This window comes from Sylvia atricapilla, chromosome 6, assembly GCF_009819655.1.
Source record: "Sylvia atricapilla isolate bSylAtr1 chromosome 6, bSylAtr1.pri, whole genome shotgun sequence".
Taxonomy (NCBI): domain Eukaryota; kingdom Metazoa; phylum Chordata; class Aves; order Passeriformes; family Sylviidae; genus Sylvia; species Sylvia atricapilla.
In genome coordinates this window covers 29261570-29282539 of record NC_089145.1, presented here as the reverse complement: position 1 = coordinate 29282539, position 20970 = coordinate 29261570, and the positions used below count along the sequence as shown (strand labels likewise).

The following is a 20970-nucleotide window of genomic DNA, read 5'->3' as shown; positions in this document are numbered from 1 at the left end:
TCCTAACTTCTAAACATGGTGAGTTGGCGCAAAAAACAGGTCAAACACAGAACTATTCAACAGACATAGGAATGAGGGCCTGGTGGTTTTTAGATAAGTCCCCCCCAGACGCACCTAAAATAGCCCAAGACGTGTATTTATGACACAAAACTTAGCATTTTAACCCTTGAACTGGACACACCAATGGATCCCAGTGTGCATAAAGTACTGGTTCAATGCTCCCATTACAAGCAGAATACACTTCTGTGAACAGCCTTTTTGCAGCATGAAGATCAGTTTAAAAATGCTTGATGGTCATTAATAGGACAAACCAATATAATTTTGATCTCAAAAATTTTCCCATAAGTTGATGTAAGCAGTGGGTCAGGGGGAACATAGGAAAAGAAAGCATTAAGGGGACAATGATAATATTTTCTTAAGGGAAAAAGCAGTCTTTTTATTTCAGTAAAAAGGAGATGGTCATGGAGCTGCATGGTAAAAGGGAGAACATGAATACCCAACAACACCTGAAGTTACATAGTTTTTGCTTGAAGTATATATGTACTCTAATTCGATGAGTTGCCCCCAACAATTCTGCAACAATATCTGTAATACATATTTTATTGTAAATAGTTTATGAAGCACAGACCTCCCTTTCAAGTATTTCTTATAAAAAGGCACAGCTTTCAGACCCCATCTAGTGGTGTGAATGCCTTACAGCAGCCTCCTCAATCAAAACCACATTTAAAGCTTTTCCATGCAGTTTTTAAAAAAGAAACAATACAGATGGTTTCAGTTTAACGTCCACCTGAAGGAATATAAATACTTACACATTCTAAAAATAGAAAAATAAGATTTCCAGAATCACTAGTCAGCTTATAATCATAGAATTATATTAGTTCTATATTTATGACAGTTCATATGCTATTTTTGAGGAGCCAACCCACCACATCCAGACCTTATTAGTATACTGGGGTAGAAGGAGAGAATCTTAATTGCAGCACTAAATTTGAGACAGGAGATATCAAGCTGTGAATGAACTTTGGGGAAAAGCAAAATGAATCCGCCTCTGTATCCTGACTCAGTCAGCAAGACTAATTAAATTATGATTATTTGAAGTGAGCTAAACTTTCCACAATTCAGAGCTGTGCAACTGTCTCTAAATTTTTCCAGGCATGCCAAGAAATGCTGGCTTTTCAATCACCCCCTTCACTGTAGTAGCCAAGCATAAAGCACTCCCAGCTTCCCATTAGAAAGTTAACCAATTCCACAACATATGACTAAAATCTACTCATAATCAGGACTTTTCTTTCCTAGCCCTAAAAGTATCCAGTTTAAAATTTTTAGGGGGGTTTAATGTTGCCTAATTAAAGAAGTGGACCAAACCAACTTTCCTGGCTGGAGGCATGCAACAGCAAGCTGAGACAAAATCTCCCATAACCAACTGGAGAAGAGCCATGTATTTTGAAGAAAAATACACTGCTGTAAAAATCCACAGATTTTCTGGATAAATAAGTTGATACAACTCATTTGTTCCTGTCAAGCAATGGAATCTAAATCTGAATTCTCTAACCTACAATGACATCACTGCTCTATCCAACGTTTTGAAAACGTAGAGCTATTAGTTTAAAACTACACAATTAGCCATATTCCACTGACTAACATACAAGTTTAGAAGTTAACAGCAAATTTCCCCTTTTCTGATAGTCCATTATCAAGCTGAACAGCATGAAGAAAAACTAGCAAAAACAAAAACTATACTTTCCCTGAGGAGCCTCTGCTGATTAAAGCCAGAAATTCAGCATCAAGCCTGATCTTCAAATGAGTGAAGACCAGCCAAATCCTGTGAGTTTTATCACAGCTCACCTATATCTGTAAAAAGTCTCCATACACACAGTGCTGTTGGCTGCAATACATGTTATGTGAAGGTATTGTTAACTACAGCACTGCTACTGGCCACAAACAGCCAGTCTTCAGAATTCCAAGCTTTTCACTTGCTGGATTTTGCAGACAAGCAGCAGCAAGATTCCCCAGAGCAGCCTCCAGTTATGAACCAAGAAGTAGTGCCTGCATCATCTAACTCTGCCTCCATCTGCGAACTGACAGAAGTTGGGGAAATGAGCTTCACAGAAAGTGCTATACCAGCAGCAAATTATTAACTACATGTAACCATTTCCCATGCCCTGTATTGGAAAAGTGCTGTGGTCCAGCTTAACCCAGTGGAAGTTAAAATTTTGGCAAGCCACAGTGAACATTTAAAAGTAACTAAATTTCTTCCCCTTCTTTCTATCCATTCAACCTCTAATCAAGACCCCACTACCACACAGTGTGACAAAAGAGTCGAAGTTTAACTGATCTAATACTTTCTGTTAGCACCTCAGGTGGAATGGTAGGACTGAACAATTTCCACAATGGCCTCAGTGTTGTGATGGACTACACCAACACTGAAGAAAAGGAGGAATTTCCCTTGATGGCTTAAGGCACAAAACTCCCTCACAGGTGAATGTCATGTGCAGCAATGTAAATGAAAATTTAGACTAGGGAAGAAATAGACAGGTCCAGCAATTTTTTACTGTAGTTATTTATGTATTGTGCTATTCAACAATCCCAGCAAAGATTCAACAATCTAACAAATTTTTTCTAAATCATGTCCTCAAAAACCTCTATTCCTGCCAAAGACAGTATAAAAGAGAGCTACAAACACGTAGGGAAGCAAGAATTTTCATCATTAGCAGACTTGTTCGACAATGAGGAAAGCACCTGATGCAGTAGCCTTCCTTTGCTGTGCTAGTGGCATGGTTACACGGACAGCTTCCTGTTTATCCCTAGATTATGGAGACTTTCAGAGCTCTTTAACCTCTTCTTCCTAAAAAACTCAACAACCAAAGTGCTTTTGGCACACATCTGACCTGCAACTACAGCATCATGTATTATTAATAATATGGGAAATATTCACAAACTCCTGCACATACCAACTTTAGTTTTATGTAGTCTACCACAAGTACTTACAGCATTATATGGATTACTTTATGTTTAACAAGAACTAATTTTTTCCCCTGATAATTAAGTGTATTTTCTCCAGAAGAGACAGTAACAAACTAAAGCACACAGGTAGATGTGTAAATTCTGGCTTCCACTTCCTCACTGGAGGATTGTATCTTTACTGATCTAAAATGACTAATTTTTTTCCTTGTATGACAAAGTGAATTTGCCACAAATACATTAAAAAACAAGTTATAGCTTTCTAGATTAGCAAATTAGATCTACAGAGACAAGTAGAAGTTTTATCAAATGCTCTGTTACTTTAAAAACATTAAAATTCAGCCTAATTTATTTAAATACAAGAGACTCTGACTTTGGCAGCCCACTAGCAGGACACAGATCATTCTGAAGAGTCCTCCTTCCTGGGAGTTTCATGGGGGAAAAAACCTGCAGTGGCAACAGAGTGTTTTAGAGCCATTTTCTTTTCCTAAGCCAAGTATACCCTTCTCACCATGTTCTGGACACATCTCTGATGAAGCAAAGGAGGAGAGCTAATGGCAGTCCCAGAAAAATGGTAGCTGAAAGCAGACTTAACACCTGCATTCATTTATGTTACAGCTGGCATCCAGACAGACTTAACCCTCCACAGATTTTTACAATGGAAAAATGAACATTTGAAATCTGAAAGACTGAAAAAGCTTAATCTCTTATGCATGCCAATGTCTGGTATCAGACATTGCATACATCACATCCACTTTAGAACCCAGTCCAACCATGTTTCAAGCTGCAACCTAATTCTCTTAACTTGTTCTTAACTCTATGCAAATATGGAAGCACGTTATACAGCCAAATGATTATACAGATGTCTGTATCACTCAGGAAGTCATGTTAAACTCATCAGCACTGAGTAAAAAGCTGCCTTGACCACACTCTCTAGTCAGCCACTGAAAACTGAGCTGGGCAGGAAAAACAAACTGTACACCAGGCAGTGCCCACCACAGATTTTTCCAGTAGTACCAAGACAGTACTAAATATAATGATAAGAAGTTGACACAGCAATCCAAGTTAATCTGCAGTGGTGAGGCCAAGCAGGCTTCAAAAAAACAATTCACTTACTTTAACACTGAAGATCTAGCCCCATTTTAAATCAAATTAGATCATAAGTATGAAGAATAATATTGATTTTGCAAAATAATTGATTATCAACATTGCTGATAACTTTGTTCTGCATCTTTTCTTACGGCCATATATACTGACTTAAATTAAAAAAAAAAAAAAAAAAAAAAAAAAAAAAAAAAAAAAAAAAAAAGCAGCATGCCATCACCTCCCAAGGGTAAGAAATAACACAGCATAAAACAAGGACAGCCAGCTCATACCTCTGAGGTTTACGAATATCCCAGAGTCCCACACCTTCCTTAGAGTTGGCAGTAGCCAGTAATCTGGGTTCTACTGGATTAAACATCACACTGTGAAAGGCTGATGGGTAGTGTGCCAAGCAGAAGGGCTCTGTTGAAAAAGTTGAAATTTCAGACGTTAAGAACAAACAATGCATTCAACTGTTTGATGCAAGGAGTTTGGCAGCTGAATATGGAAACAGCATAACAAGATCTGAAGATATGGAGACATGTTCAAACCACTTCTCAAGCTGACACATCCAAAGCAATATAAAACCTGAAGTTTTAAAATCCACCCACGTGCACATTAATTCTGTCTAAATATGGAAAAGGACACATACTGTATTTCAAGACACCATTTTCTTTATGGAAGGTTATCAGAATTTAAAACTAGCTATTCAAAGATCAAATTTTTGAGTCTTCTTAAGGTTCATGACCAAATGCTCATCTGATAAGGACTATACATGTAGGGGCTTCTGAAAGCTTCCCAGTAATATATACCTGAGAGCTTCCACAGCCACTGCTGATTACTCAAACCATAAATGCAACAGCAATTGCTTCTAAGGGAGAATAGTATTACAAGTGAAATAAGCTTGTATGCAACTCAGCTCAATGCAAGCTGCTAACCCTGGGGAAAAGAAGCTTACCACCTCTTGTACAAGCAGACAAGAAGGGTGTTCCTCTTGCATTAAAAAATGTTAACAGTTAGCTCTTGCTGTTCATACAGAGTAGAAAACATGCTCATTCAGACTCTCCCTCACATAAGATTGTGCTTGGACTGCTACTCTGCCTTATTTATTCCATCAAAATACTGTCTCCATGAAGAGTGGGGAAAAGCCTTGACACTGTTACCTCCTCCCTGTTTCTGTGAGCTTTACAGCTTTAGGCACAGTCTAATTCCTTTCCTTGTTTGTAACTTTTGTGGCAAGCTGGCACTCATCCAATCAACTAAGAAACCAGAATCAATCCCTATTTTGAGCCAGGGATTTGGCCAGACTTTCCCATTCGATTGCTTTGGTGCAACTCCTGTGTCACTAGTGCTTGGGAGACAGTTATTGTCCGTATCTGAGCCACCAAATACAGCACCTGTAGCTCCACAATCACCTCCAGAGCTGTGTCATTTTCTTTCCTCATTTCCCTCATTACAACATATAAAACATGGTTAAGCGGGCAACCCTCTCAAATTCCCAATACCTTATGAAATTACTACCTATCAAGCAAATGAGACAGAATTAACATTTACTTGTCTGTACCCTCCTCTCATGCTCTATTACAAGTTTTTTCATCAGGGATTTTCCTTTTTAGTGTTTCTTTAGCAGTGATGAAAACAAAGGTCTCTGACCACAAATGAAGCTCCATGGTGCTATTCATCGTCATAAGAGCCAAAAGGAAGAAGAAAAGAAGCCAACTTTTGTTCTGTCAGTCTGCTCAAAGGTTTTAGAAATTGCTGCTGGTCTGCCAGCAGCTCCTAATAAGGTTTAACACCAAAACTGACCTTCTATGTTTGCATCATCAAATCAGAATCCTGCTGGGACATAAAAGGCTGTGTTATTAAAATGGCAGCCCCCACTGAGCAGCAAAGACCTGCATCAGCTGAGTGGAGAGACAAACATCAGATTGCCAAACAAAGGAATTGGGTTTTAAAATAAACTTTAAATTTGTGCATATTTCCTTAGTCAAATCATTGTCACTAATTACTGGTGCTTTCCTTCACACCTTTATTATAAATAGATTGGCAACATGGTTTTCTTTTAAGATATCAACATTTGCCTTTCAGCCAGTCAAAGACAGATTACAGGAGCTAAACTAATGAGGCACTAAGTCATTTTAATGAAAAGTAGGGGGATTACTTTCCTATTGCTCCTTATGCTCAGCCACAATTGTAGCTCTTACACACTGGAGTATGAACATGTCTCTGAAGGGAGCGGACACCTTCTTTAATAAAAATGAAAATTAGTCATTTAAGACAGTAACAGAACTGTAAAGACCAGGGCTTGCCAATCACTGGCCAAAAGATCTATGCCTCACTTTCACCCTTCTCCAAGACTCACTGTCTCCACTGTCCCAGATAAACATAACTTTCCTCTTCCTTGCCTTGCATGAATTCTTCCTCAACCAATTCTGTTCTCCTTCTAGAGATCTCACCTCCATGGGAAGACTCTCGGATGTCCCAAATAAGAACCCGGCCATCATCTGAAGAACTTGCAAAGATGTTGTCATTTACTGGGCTCACTGAAAGGCCATACACTGCATCTTCATGGGCAAACACATCCAGAGTCTCAGTGCTGGAAAAGAGACACAACAATATCATTCTTCCTTCTTTTGCTATTGTTTCATAAAGCTAAGTATTTGCTGCTTTGTCTACCTAGTAATATTTTGTGATGAAGTTTCTGTAACTTCATAAGAAGACCCTTGTCTTTAATTAGAGCAAAAACCAAGCAAAATACTCACGTACAGTGACTTCATGCTATGATGAAAAAAAGCTCTCTAACTAAAACCCAAACATTAAAAATTTTAGATACTGCAAGATGCTATGGAACACATGATACATTAGATTTAAGTCTGAGAGCATGTAATGGGAAAGGGAAAGAAGCCTGGGGACCCCTGAGGTCAATTTTTTACTACTTAATGTGAAAAGGAAAACAAGACAGAAGTTCATTCTTTAATATACATTTCTGTTTTGTCCAAAAGTGCAGTTGAAGTTCACAGAAGAGCAACTTTCCAGATGGCTTTTTCAGTAAGCTTTCTTTGTTTTTCAGGATAGACCAGATCTGTATTTTTTCATGTAGATAAAACATGAAAACATTTTGTAGGTAAAAAACCTACAAAATAAAAGAATTACCCCAAAAGTATATTTGGATTTCAGCTGTTTCACAGTGATAAAAAAAGAAAAAGAATATTCTCTATTCTTTTCCCAATGTTTTAGATCATCTAAAAAGCTGGAATAGTGGTATGGAGAGGTCAAAACCTCAAATACTAAATCAGAAGATCGTGGGACTGCCTTTTTTCTTTTAAAAAGCCCCTTTATTTCTTTAGGGAATAAACTCTATATATGATCTCTGTATCTCATCTCATGGAAGCTGCACCAAACAGATCCCACATGAAATCAGCATTTTGCTCACATGGCAATTGATGTTCTTAGTGGCAGATCTACTAACTCTGTCTCAAGGATCATTATTAAAAAAGGCAAAAAAAATGCAGTAACAGAAAAAGCCATTTAAAGTTATGAAAAGGCAATTGACAGACTAAGTGTTATCATTAAAAAGAGATTAACTTTCCATAGAAATCAATCAGAATTCGGGCTACTAAGTTTCTTTTAGAAGATCACACAAAATAGCCTTAGAGGAAGGAATTCTGTATGGATTATAACCAGACTTAGCATACCTATAATAATAAAAACCCAATAACAAAAGCACATTAAAAATATGCACATATCAAAAAAAAACTTGTCAAAACAAGACACAGCAGGAAAAAAATGCATTACATGGAAAAGTTAAAACTACAAAGATGTGGTAGAATCTTAAAAACTCAGAACACAAGCACCAGCATCTAAAACTGACATTTCCACATTTAATTAAAACAAGGAAAACAGAACACCAAACAAAAAAACTGTCACAAAACCAAATACACACACACACACACAAAATCAAACAAAATACTCCTTCCAAAAGGCCTAAAATGTTAAAAACAAAACAAATCCCAAACACTAAACAATATTATATTCCTGAGAAACCGTCAGAACAGAAGCCAAAGTTACTTTTGCCCAGCTTGCATGTAAGATTTAGGCAAGAAGCAGACATAAGGTATGATGGAAGGCAGATATACACTGAACAATTCAATGCAAAAGACTTTGGACAAACACATCAAGAAACATGTCCATATTATGTTATTCAAAGAACTCAAATGTAAGGTTTTCTGTTTCTCCATTCTTACATGTATCCCTGCTTTTTCTTTATTTTTTTTGAGTTCATGTTAAATGAATGGTCAGTGCTTAAATCCGTTATTAGTACAGACCAAAATTTTAAAGTTTTTTTACTTCAAAAGCAGTAAGCTCAATAGACAAGATGCCTAGAGAAGTCCAAGTCAATATATTACCACTGTTGTATTAATTATACTTTGACTAACAGCCTAATCTTGATATAGCACAACAAAGTATGCAAACTGTTTTGCAGTTTTGGTTTAAAGTAAGTATCAAAAGTAAGTATCAAAACCAAAATTCTTCATGTTAGAGTGGAGAATCAGGCAGCTGCAACCAAAGTTTTAAGAGGAAGTTAGGTAGGCCAAGCACTAGCCATCTTAAACACAAGTCAGGTGAGTGTGTTGAAAAACAACAAGTCTGTGCCAACAGTTGTTTATGCGCCAGAATAATCTACTCAGAACCTACTACACTGACTGCAGAAGAGCATGTATATTTAATTACCATTCTCTTTCCTGAGGTCAAAATAATACAGAATGCAAGTGCTGAAGAAGAAAATGGAGTGATGGGGAATACTTCATTCCAGTTATGAATTTAGATAAATAAAAAATTGCAGTATTAAGACACTGTTCTTCTCCTAAACCACTGATTTAAAACAGAAAATGCCTACAGTGAATTGACATTAAAGGAGTTCTTGAAGCAGTGGAAACACAGACTGTGTATTTACCTTTCAACATCATGGAGTATAACTTGCTCATCATTGCCTAAAAAAAGAAATACACGCAATTAACACCATGTTCTAGCGATTAAAAAGCATTATAGCGAAAAAAAGCCCAAATCATCTTTTAAAAAAATTTACAATTTCAGAACCAATATTGAAACAGAGAAGACCAGCTCAGTTGCTATGTGGTTACCCTCTGCTCAGTTATATGAAAGGTCCCATGTGATATCACCAGTCATGACCAAATGCACCAACCTGTTCCTTCTGCCACTGGTCAACAAATAATTGTATTTAAATATGCTACTAATCATTCTTTGTCTAGTTTGAGCTGGGGAGATTTGCAGTAAAGACTATAACATGAAGCAGCAGAACACATTCAACTCTCACAAAAATACATCTTTCTTCCTGTTCAAAGGATGCTCCATAAAAAGATCGTGGAAGGTGAAAAGAAATGTCATAAATGAAATGCATGTGTGGCTCCCTGATCAAATACTGCCAGCTAACACTGTCACCATTCAGGGTTTTGCAGCCATTGAGAAGGCACAAACGTGACAGCCAGTGTAATTTTTCCTGTATTAACAAAAACCAAACCAAGTAACCAGACAATCATGTCACTTTTCTTTGATCACACCAACTGAATACAATGGAAACTAACCACATGTGTGCAGACTAAGAGGGTCACAGCCACCAAGAAATGCCAATAGCTCATGCAGAGTTTTTCAAGCTATAACAAAAGATATTTTTTTTAGTCTCTGTGCTGAATATTTTATTACCTAAATTTGGCACCTCCTCTTTAGAAATATTTAAGGACACACAAACTTTTATATTTAATTCAGAAAAACCCCACAAAACTAGAAAGGCTGCAAAGTCATATTTCTATGTTCTGTATATCTTTGTAGTTGTGATGTAGAGCTGTGAAGCTTTCCTAATGCACAACAAAGACAGAGGCTCAGAATGAGCAAGATTCCATGCTATGATTCTTAAATGTTCAGTTGACTCAGTTTTCATTGATCCCATACATATTTCAGTTGTATTCCGTCTCAACAGAGAAATATGAGAAAGTTTCTCTTTGATAAGTGAGGTATGAGATTTTCTACAACCATGTCCTCTTTGCCCAGGCTCCTAGTAAAACTGTGCCAGCCTTAGATTACTGCAGTAGCTCATCTTTTCCATGGTACAATAAGCAAGTCATTTAAGTGTAAGTGTCTCCTTTGGTCATTAATTTATCTGGAACTGCCCATTATATATTATTACATGCTGTTTATACCTAGTAAAACTACTCTAGTGCCTACGTATTTCTCCAGTGAAAAACCAGTAGTCTGGTTTCTCCAATGACAAAATTTCCTCCAGCAGACACTCCTGGCTCTTCAGTCTCCATCCAGAATGAACAAAAGAATCATTCCAGTTGCCCGGTTTCAGGCATCCAGTTATCATGGGATCAAATTCCCTTCCATCACAAGCTCCAAAATGGGAAAGAAAGAATGAAAGGAGAGTGGAATAACCACTGTTTTCCTCTCTTCTGTGTGCGGGAAGGGAAAGTGGTGACAAAAATCTAACCACAAACAGGATGCTTCTGGTAAGGATTCATCCCTGCACACACCACCACTGCTGTTCAGCCCAGGGGGGTTCTTCTTACAGTGTTTTTACTTTAACACTGGACAGTTCATTCTTCATTGAAACTAACTGGGTCATAATTGTGTACACAACTGTGTCATTTATATTCTCTCTTGTTTTGATAACTGCAGTTACAACAATCAGAAAGACAGGAAGAAACTGCCATTCCCTTCAGTTATACTTGTAAGGGTGAAATACTGCAGAGCACATACAGAAGACCCCTGTTAAGGTGGCCTAAACCCCGTATCTGTCATGTAAGCACTAAAAAAATCAAATTCAATTTCCTGTAGATTTATTTCAGCTTTTCATATACCTAACATTAGTTGCAAAGAAATAAAAAGTCCACACAGTTTGCTAGGAAGGGATCTTGCATTTCAAATGCTGCTCTACTCTCAGTGTGTGTGGACAGCGATGGGCAAAAATATTCTTCAGAGATGGGAACTTTGTTGGGACAGTTTTTTTCCCCCAGAGATTACATGCAAAACATTGTCCACTCAGTTCCTGCCTTCCATTTTTGTAATGGCTACATGGGGTGCTTGCTCCTTCAAAGCAAAGAGCTCTGAAATTCCTTGGATGCAATCCAATTTGTACTGAAGTGGAAAATCCCTTCTCCTCTATTATCAAGAGTTGCTTCAGAGAAAGGTCATCAGATCATAAGTCATTAGTCATTGGCAGTAATTTACTTACAGAATAAACTGAGTTCTGTGTGACTCGTGCTAGTTTACATATTCTAACATAATCTAATTTTTAGTTTTGGGGTTTTTTTAAGTATTCCAACTTCTATGATTTAAATACAACACCTAACTCAGGTGTGGATGTGAGTGTCTGTGTGACAGCCAGTGAATCTTAGAACCCACAATTCTTCCAGATTTTTTAAGAATCTCCCAGAACATCATTGAGTGAATAAATATAGCTAGCCCCATTTTGCCAACAGAGATAAAACAGATGGTACATCTAGGCCATGCAGCAAAATGACTCTTTACAAGGGATCCAAGAGTCAGACTCACAGGCCTTGCAGATGAGCTCACTGAATCTCAATGGAGCAGCTGAAAGAGTTCCTGATTCCTCCAATGGAAATAATTTCTGGCAGAGGGTAAGTGTTTTTATGCAAATCGGAGGAGGAAAAATATATGAGAACGGCCAGTTTCTCTGTGCATCAGCTGCCACAGCTCATCTAACCTGGCATCTTAGCATAAATCCACCATAACCAATTATATAAACCTTAACTGCAGGTGTTACCTTCAGCAACAAGGTACAATCACACCACTCTTCTGCCTTTCCTGTGAAAACATCAGCCTCTGACAGCAAAACCCAATGGACAGAGGGTTGAGATGGACATGAGAAAATACCATTCCAGCTGGTTGAGCAAGATTTGGCACACTTCATTCCTTGAATATTCATGTAAGGTTCCATTTGTCTGAATTCAAACTAAAGTAGAAGAGATTCTGGCCCAAAATTCCACTGGAATCACTTGTGCAGACATATTTATTTGAAGATAGCATGTACTGCTATTTTTCTCAGAAAACAAACAGCAGTCCCCCGAATAAGAAGATAGGCATCACTATTTGACAGTCTAGGGCTTTATTCCACCTGAGAAGTATAACTGACTCATTTCATCCTTGAAATCTGATGCCAGCTTAAGTTTTGTTGTATCCTTCTTTCTTAGGCATATTATAATTTTAACACAACACTGAAGGATGAGAAGCTTCCACCTTTTACATGCACTTAGAATCAATCTCTAGAATTGATTTACAGTTCACAAGTCTTGGGTAAAAAGGTAAGGAACGGCTCTGACTAAGTCTCATAGTACCCTAAAGTATGTCTAGCTGTATGTTGGTGGACATACTGGATATACAAATTCTCATTCATTCTGTGACCTGTGACCATTTCCACCAGATAGAGAAAATGAAATATAGGAGAAAATGGCACACGACTGCATTGACACTCTTGTGCCTTTTTCTTCTCAATTTAATTTTCCTCCCTATCTCAACACCTTAAAAATAAAGTGGTGAAATGGACCTAAATTACAGAAACTATTACCCCAGAACAAGTATATGTCCACTTCCTTTACCTTAGTTTTAAGACCGAATTAAACTTTCTATTAAAAAGTCGGTTTATATTAAAAAGGGAGCATCAAGGGTTATCAGAGCCCAAGGTGCCAACAATTCTAAAAGACAGAGGCTTCCCTCGTAAGAATTGAAACGGGATCTAAGAAAAAATGATCCACCAATAGATGGCAATAGTCCTTCATGAGCTGTCTAAGGGTGCATTGAAATCAGGTATTAGCAGAAAAGATTTTCAAGCATCAGGCTTGAGTGCCAGACAGAATGCAGGGTCTGCTCCTATACAGCTAAGAGGGAATAACAAAGACAATGTTTTCCACAGTCTTTAGCACAAGTAGAGGCAAACTGGACCCAGAATTCTCATGATGTTGGAGACATGATGAGTTTACACTAGAGTCTGGAAAAAGGCATGACAAAACTGAAAATGTTGTGCTAGCTAAAGGATTTCCTGTTCCTCAAAAAAATCCAACTGCTGATTAAGAACACCTTCCAGATCTCATGTGGGGCAGGATCTTACTCATGGCTTCTGCTCCAAGGCATTCACAATACATATTCATGTGAAATCAGGGTGCCCTTCCTTCCTTCCTTACCTCCAGAGAACACTTTCGTATTGCCACTGTTGAAAGCTAGGCAGAAGATGTTAGAGTGATGCTCCCCTTTCAGCTGAACTGGTTTGACTCTTGAGTGGATGGCTTCTTCCATATGCCAAAGTAAGACTCGGCGGTCATCCCCTCCTAGAAGAAATAAAAGAAATGTCCATTACTGCCTGAGCCATGTGTAAATTGATTACAGACAAATTATTTAACTCCACAGTTATTCATAAAAAGCTTAGCTAAAACCTTGATTAGCATAAAAAATGTATGCCTTTTTGGATATACAGACACACATTTACATTAAGATGTCATGCAGTCAGATATTCAATTAAAATTAATGAAAACAGAGCAATCAGCAGGAAAAGTCTGAATTAAACAGCTGCCATTCTGCCAACACATAGTGACAACCTATAGCAACCTGGAAACTCAAAAATTTACTGCTATGTAAAATTCCATGGCAAGCTGTAAATTAATTACACGCCAAATTCACATACGCATGTTGGCTAAATGCTTCTACACCAACTCCTTGTTGTCGGCATTGCTTATGTTATTCATAAAACATGAACTTTTTTCCCCCTTTCACTGACAACTGTATATCCTCCAGCAGTCTTTGCAAAGCCTTCACAGCACAGGTTGGCTCAGGACTGGTAAATGACAAAAAAATTTTACTGAAGCATTCAGAAGTCTTCAGCACACACAGTTATGCCAGGCTTCTAGACCTGTAAAAGTTAAGACAAGTATTTCTGTGAGGTGAAATCCTGACAAAGAGAGTGCCTGGTAAAACGAAGTTCAACTCTCTTGCCTTACATCTTGCTGTACTCCTAATTGCTTGCCTACATGCAGTTCTCAGTTCAGAGCCCTATACCTAAATATATTTAAGTGCCTCCTTCTCTGTCTGGCAAACAGTTATATATAAAATAAATATTAGACTGTTCGTGCTTCAACTGCTTTAAGTTATTATTTATTAGGAAAAGAAAAAGAAAAGATACTATTGTATTGGTCAGCATTCTCAACAGCAATTTTGAATGCCTGTAAAATCTGAATAAGGTTTCTTCAAGTCAGACTCAAAGTATTTTTGGTATCTGTTTTTAATAACAAATGAAAGAGAATGGCATCACAAGTGAAATGTGACACCAGAAACATGCTGATTACAGTTAAAATATTTTACTGATTCTTTGCACAATCAAAAGCCTAAACTCAGAGCCTTTGGAGCTGCTATCCAGAGGCCAAAGGCATAAAAAAGAGAAAAAAATAAACCAAAATTACTTGGCCTGCTGTTTAGTTGCAAAAAAGGTGAATGCATAAATAGATTTCATTACTACTGTTAATCAGATTTCTTAGAACTTTTCACATCATATGTTTCTATTAAGAAATTTTTCCCATGGAACTGAGTTACGTCAAACATCCTACAAGTAAACAGTCTCTCAGCCTTTGAGTCTCCTAACAGATTTTATGACACTTTGACAGACAGTACAGCAGCATGTTATGATTACCCATGCTCCATGAAATTGTGTATTCCTCCTCCTGATTTTGGATTTCACATACCAAATAAGAGTTCATGATACAAAGATTTGTGATGCATTTTATAGCTGCTGAGAACGAGTCAAATTTGATGGATCCAAAATCTCACAGTCATTTATGGTCAACTAAACTGATGGAAACTTAGTTTCCTTTCTGTCTAGAAATAGGAGAGAAAGTTGTATTTGCACCCTACTGATTGCAGAAGAGCTTGTAATAAGGAGACATAGAAATACATGAGTGTCAAAACATATGACCACATTATTCAAGTTAAGAATAAGAAGTAACTGTCACACCAAAGGTGACTACTTCCCAAAGCTGCCAGCCACCATGTCATCACTACCTAAAAAACAATTTAAGCGACATTTAACACAGGTGAACACCAACATTGCTTCTATCAGATTTCATTTATTGCTTTCTGTAAAAGATATTTCAGGGCAAAACATAGCAACATGCTGTTATTTGTTGCCATAGCAAACCAAAATGCAAAACCATTGCAGAAAGTCTACACATCCTCCTATCTAATAGCACAGCCATCTAGGCATCACTTTAACAGTAAATTCATAATCATTTCCACCAACCACTGTCCAGAGAGGAGAAAAAAAAATTAGGATATCCATAAAACAAGCATTATTACTGTGGTTCCCAGCACACATACAACATACAGCATGGTAGGAGCAGGATAATTTGCAACCTGTGCAGGAAAGGGTTTGATAGCGTGAAAAGTTGCCACTACCTTCTCTAAGCTCTTATACCTTAGTGCCTGTTTGCCTTGGAAATTACTTTTCCTGTTGAATACAAATGTCTCCCTCTTCCCAGACACCTACATCTCCATGAGACTTTGGTGGTGGCACGTTCCATATCTTAGGATCTTTTAAATGCTCCCCACACTCATGCAGTACAGTCTCTCCTCCATCTATGTATTCTCTTGTACATCCTTTTCTTTGAGAACTTCTACACCTGTTCACTCCTCAGTTTTATTCCTCTCATATCCCACTGAGACATAAAAGTTTAACAAAATAATATTAACTGTGTTGAAAGTGTGCTCGCTTCTAATTCCAATTCAGCTGTTCTAGAAATACTTCAGACTCCAGGCCAGTTCCACCAAAAAGAAAAAGTTACCCAATGTGTTGGACCACAGAGGATTTGTGGCAAACAAGACACTTCAGCAATCCCTACATCCTCACACAAGAGAACAAGCAATGTTAAGTCACAGGCAAGTAACACCGAAGAAAAGGCAAGTCGTAAGTGACTGAAACCAGCAAATGCAATCTCCATTATCCAAACCTGATTCTTACCATAAGAGGGAAGAATGGAGGAAGGTGCACATGTATGGACAGGTATACAGAGAGAAAGTAAAGAAAATGTGAATATATAGTCTTTATGCTCTGGAGAAAGGAACTATGATTCATCAGACACAAACTGCATACACATTATGCAACATAAGTTACAAGTCTGAAAATTACAGGAAACTTCTGGTCTGTAGCATTTGTTCTGTGCAGTAGATCAGCAAATGCAGATTAATTAAAATGCTTTCAATTTATGGTAAATTTACTGTGCATGTACATCAATTCTACAACTGAGGCAGAAGCCACCTTCTTAAAATAATATAGAGCATATAGCAACAGCAACAGGTTTATAATATCTGGACAACCTGGATATATGGCTCCATATGCAAATACCTTAGTCAGCAAGACTCCCTATGTGGATTTTCTGGAAACTGAAGATCCACAGAAAATCTGTAATTTTTCAGTCCATGGTGTCAGATACAGTAAGTTTGACATCTACAAGGAGGAAATAGCTTTACTTTCATCTTATTTTTCAGATTCTGTTTAGCCCTTTATGACTGACAATTTGAAAACTAAAAGTTTGTGTGGCCCAGCTAAGAACTACACAATACCATTCTACAGTTATTTTTCAAAAAGGAATCATATTTTAAATTATCTAATTAGTCAAGTACTTCAGTGCTCATTACAGGAGCAGGGTGAAACCTGTAGAAACAGTCAAAACCAAAAAGACACAGGAAGAGAAATCTATTTTGTTTAGACCTAAAATAGTTTGAAGGGGGCCAGAACATACTTTTGCCAAAAGTAAAAGTCCAAACAGTATCTGCATAGCGCATGGAACCCCCTTGAGCTTCTGTGTACTAACAAAAACACTTCAAAATCATACCAGTCAGTTCTGAATAACTGCAGTTTAAAGTGCATTAACCTTGGTGACTGTGGACAAAGCTCAAGACCACTACTCCCCTTTATGTCCCATACACCATGTCCATTTGCTAAAGAACCTACACGGCAAGTGGGCAATACTTCTAAGCCATAACATGAAAGATTAGTCTTATTGCTTGTATCTACTTCAGAAGTTGCATGAATCACAGAAAGCAGGATTGGATGGTATTTCAAGAAGTTGATTGCTTAGTAGGCCTTGGCCAAAGGCAAAAGGCCAAGCTCTGTCAGAATTATTCCCCTAAGGTAAGTCTCTAGTTTACTCTTAAAAAAGCACTGCTGAGGTAGATTTCATCCCCTCCTAAGGCAAACTATTTCAGTTTTTCATTATCCTTGCCATTAGGCAGATTACCCTATTGTATCAAGCCTGAAGGTGCAGTTTGACATTACATATAATCCCACTCCCCCTTGCCATGTGCTCCTGCTACTCTCCCTTCCATTGGATACAGTGGCCATTCAGGCACAGGGTAAGTTAAAGAAGTTGACCTGACAGAAAATCAACTGACAGACAAACAACCTCTCCCTGCCTGTTCCATCCCCCTGATCAGATGCTTCCATCACACCAGTTTCACACTTTAAATTACAAAAATGCCACAGTGCAATAAATGAAGAGGAGAAATGAGTGGATGAGTTATACAATGAAGAGATCAAAGTACGAGATCAAACATCACCTTAAAATCTTTCTTCCTATAATTTGAGACCATTTCTCTGTCCTATTCCCAGTAGATTAAAAAAAAAAAAAAAAAAAAAAAAAAAAAAAGACTTTACAACTTCACATTATAATAATTAAAATCACCTTTATGCAGCTCAGGACTTGCAGTTTTACTCAGCTGTTCTTGGAGTCCTCTCTTTCACTATTTCATTTTTCTAGGCCTCTGATCATTCTTCATGCCCTCTTCTGAATTTTCTCAGTTTGGGCACATCTTTCTCAAAGTAAACTGCCCAAAACTGAGCACAGCACTCCAACAGCACCACAGTAGGTATGAGGCCCCAACAGCACCACAGTAGGTTTACTTCCCATGCTTTGTCATGTCTGATCATATTTATGCTGTGATATTTATGCATTTCCTTTCTACATGACTATAGGATAGTCTCCACAGTGTATTTGTAGAGATCAATTTTTATTCACATGCTGTAGGTTGCACCTGTCCCTCTCAAAACACATTACATTTTTTCCATGTAATGTTTCTTATTTAACTTGAACTTCAACTCCTATCCCCTGAAATTATTGTTGCCTGGTCCTATCTTTCCTGAGAAACTTTATAATTTCTCAGACATTAATTAAAACATGATACAGTAACTGAGTCTATTTTCCCTCCTCACACAGAATTCTGCTCGATACAAAGACCAGAGCATCCCTCCTTAAAACATACTTGATACACAATCCCCTTATTCAGAAGTAATACTCCACAACATTTGCTAAAGTAATCTCATTCCCCTGTTTTAGGCTCATGTTTCTTCAGATTTATGTAAAAACTAAATGACAGATGCATTTCCAATACTTTCTAGCACCCTCACAAATTTAGGATCATAGAGCAGCTATTAACTTCTGCATTATCTGGTAGGAGGGAAAAAAAAAGCCAAGAGAAAAAGAACACTGGCATGGATTAAGTAAGTCTCCAATTACAGTACTTTCCAGAAGTTATCTTGAAAATGCAGTTTAAAGTATGTAAAAAAAAAAGTGGGAGGTTCTGATAAAGATACTCATGTTTGTAAAAGATAACAGGCATGAGGAATGACAGTCAGATAAACAAACAGGAAAACATATCCACCAAACCTAAGGATGGGAGAAAGACGATTACACAGACCAAGTAAAGCTGAGTTTTAGGAAATCGAATTGTAGGACATGCTTGGCAAAAGTGAAAGAAAGAGGTGGTTGCATACCATTGCATGGTGATTTTAATTTCCATGCATGGACAGTCACATGTTTATCAAACTGTTGAAAAGAAAAAAGCCACTGTCCAGTACATAGTGTTGCAAAGCCACGTTTTGCCCAATAAAATCCTTCAACTCCATCCAGAAGCAAGTTTTAACCAATTTCAACCCACTCAGACATACGTTAAGCTTTCCTCTTCCCTTGTGTCATTCTACAGGCAGTTTTTTTTCTGCCTATCACACTACATCTCCTGAGTGGTCACCTCCTCCTTCCAATTATTTCAAAGTTTTAAAGTCCTTGTCCTTGTGTCAAACCCTTCTTCTAGCACCCCTGTCCCAAAACATTAATCTCTGCCCTTCTTCCCTACTGTAAAGTGACACCACTGAGTTTCACACAGGTACAGAAAGAACCTCCAGACTGGCCCCCAATTCAATCTGTGGACCTCAACTTTTTTACTTTAAAACATGGTTAAGAACAGAAATAAATACTATTAAACATGTCACTTCCAATACAAGATTTAAAGAAGTAAAGATACCAAAAAGTTTCAAACACACTTTCAGAGAGCCTGCCGAGACTTGTCTACACTGAAGTTCTCTCCAAAATCACAACAGGAAAATTATCTGTAACTGCAATATAAACCCTGTTTAAGTAGTTTGAATTGTTTACTGAAACAGTAATCATTAGCCTTACAGACTTGCTTCTGTGAGACACTTAAAAAAAAAAAAAAAAAAAAAAAAAAAGTAGGACACCTACCCAAGGAAAGCATTCCAGCCAAGTGATGAGAACAGCACTAACTTGGATACAGGCTGATATTTCAATGGCACTGGTATAGCCACTAGGAATGCACTGTATCAGCTAAACTTAAAACAGCTCTAACAAGTCTAAGTTGTTAACAAGTCAATCAGCCAAAGTAGACTTCTCTAGGTTAAGAATATACATATTACTTAAGACTGAACAATTGAAAAGACTGTTTGCATTCTCCCTTTTCATGCACTCCAATATACCTGTTAACTCTCATAGCTGTTATAAGTGTAGCTGGAAGTACCCAACATCTCATCCTTACTTCTGTATGCTGACTATATTGAGGGAAGACAGACCCTCCTGCTGCCAATTCTAAGGCTTTATCTGCATTTGGAAGTCTTTTGAAGTAACTCTTCTACAAAACTTCAGAGTAGAGGCAGCTCACACCCTTCCTTTACCTTTCCTCATTGCTTTTTTTTCCTGCTGTTACTACTTCTCAGAGCTTCAGGATCAAGGATGGCCTCTAAAAGGGGTACTTCGACTGTAATTTTAATGAAGCTTAGTCTTATAATGGCATTAAATTTAACAGAGTATCCATAAATATTTGGACTTTTAATTTCTCATTCTTGACTTGACAAAGCACCTGCCTGCTGTTGCTATGGCCCATAAAGCATTCTAGATATTATGGGCATGGACAACATGAAACTTTTTTAAAAGTAAGTTACCATAATTAGAGCTCTTCATTTTCTCAGGGCATCAATAGAAGGTCAGACTTAAGGTAATCTGTTCTTGGTTATCCCAAATTTGTGCACTGCTAGCACATGTATTTTTTTTAGGAGGGCAGAGCTCCAGTAGCATGTATATACCACATATGGAGGAAAACCTTCCCTTCTTTGAACATTCTGAAGCTCTATGAAAAGTTAGGAAATTGAAAACTGGACATTGCTTGAAAGCCTTCCTTTTATACACACTTTTTTAGACATCCACTAGATGTGAACTCTGCCTTCATTCTCTCACTGCACCTACCTTGATTCAGGCAATTTGGACAAAATTAATTCTTAAAAGTCCATTCCAACCCTGGACTGTTTATGCTTCTGCCTAAAGAATGGATGTCAATATAGGTAAGTGCACTGATGATATGGCAAGACTTAAAAGTATACCCTGAGGCCTTGTTGAGCAATAGCAGAAAATACTGGTGGTGTTTCCATCACTTATTATGGAAAATAAAAAAGAGAAAAACAGATACACTTGAGCTCTCTGTAGCACTTTATAAGTAAAAATACATCCCTCTACTTTCTACTGGAGAAGGATCAGTACAAACCAGTACGACAACTGGCACAAATGGGAA

The 20970-nt window shown here is 37.7% G+C and overlaps 1 protein-coding gene across 2 annotated transcripts in view; it reads right to left on the bottom strand.

Moving 5' to 3' along the window:
• DCAF5 (DDB1 and CUL4 associated factor 5) overlaps positions 1 to 20970 on the bottom strand; it is a 68572-nt gene that overhangs the window by 45443 nt on the left and 2159 nt on the right. The window contains exons 1-5 of one of the 2 annotated variants that reach the window (XM_066321356.1): positions 16463 to 16481; positions 13260 to 13403; positions 8999 to 9035; positions 6501 to 6640; positions 4338 to 4467 (exon numbers count right to left, since the gene is read on the bottom strand). In XM_066321356.1, the coding sequence (XP_066177453.1) occupies positions 4338 to 4467; positions 6501 to 6640; positions 8999 to 9035; positions 13260 to 13371 (419 nt within the window). In that variant the 5' untranslated portion in view covers positions 13372 to 13403; positions 16463 to 16481. Of the gene's footprint in view, positions 1 to 4337; positions 4468 to 6500; positions 6641 to 8998; positions 9036 to 13259; positions 13404 to 16462; positions 16482 to 20970 lie in introns of those variants that run through there. The other variant, XM_066321355.1, reaches the window with a different exon arrangement.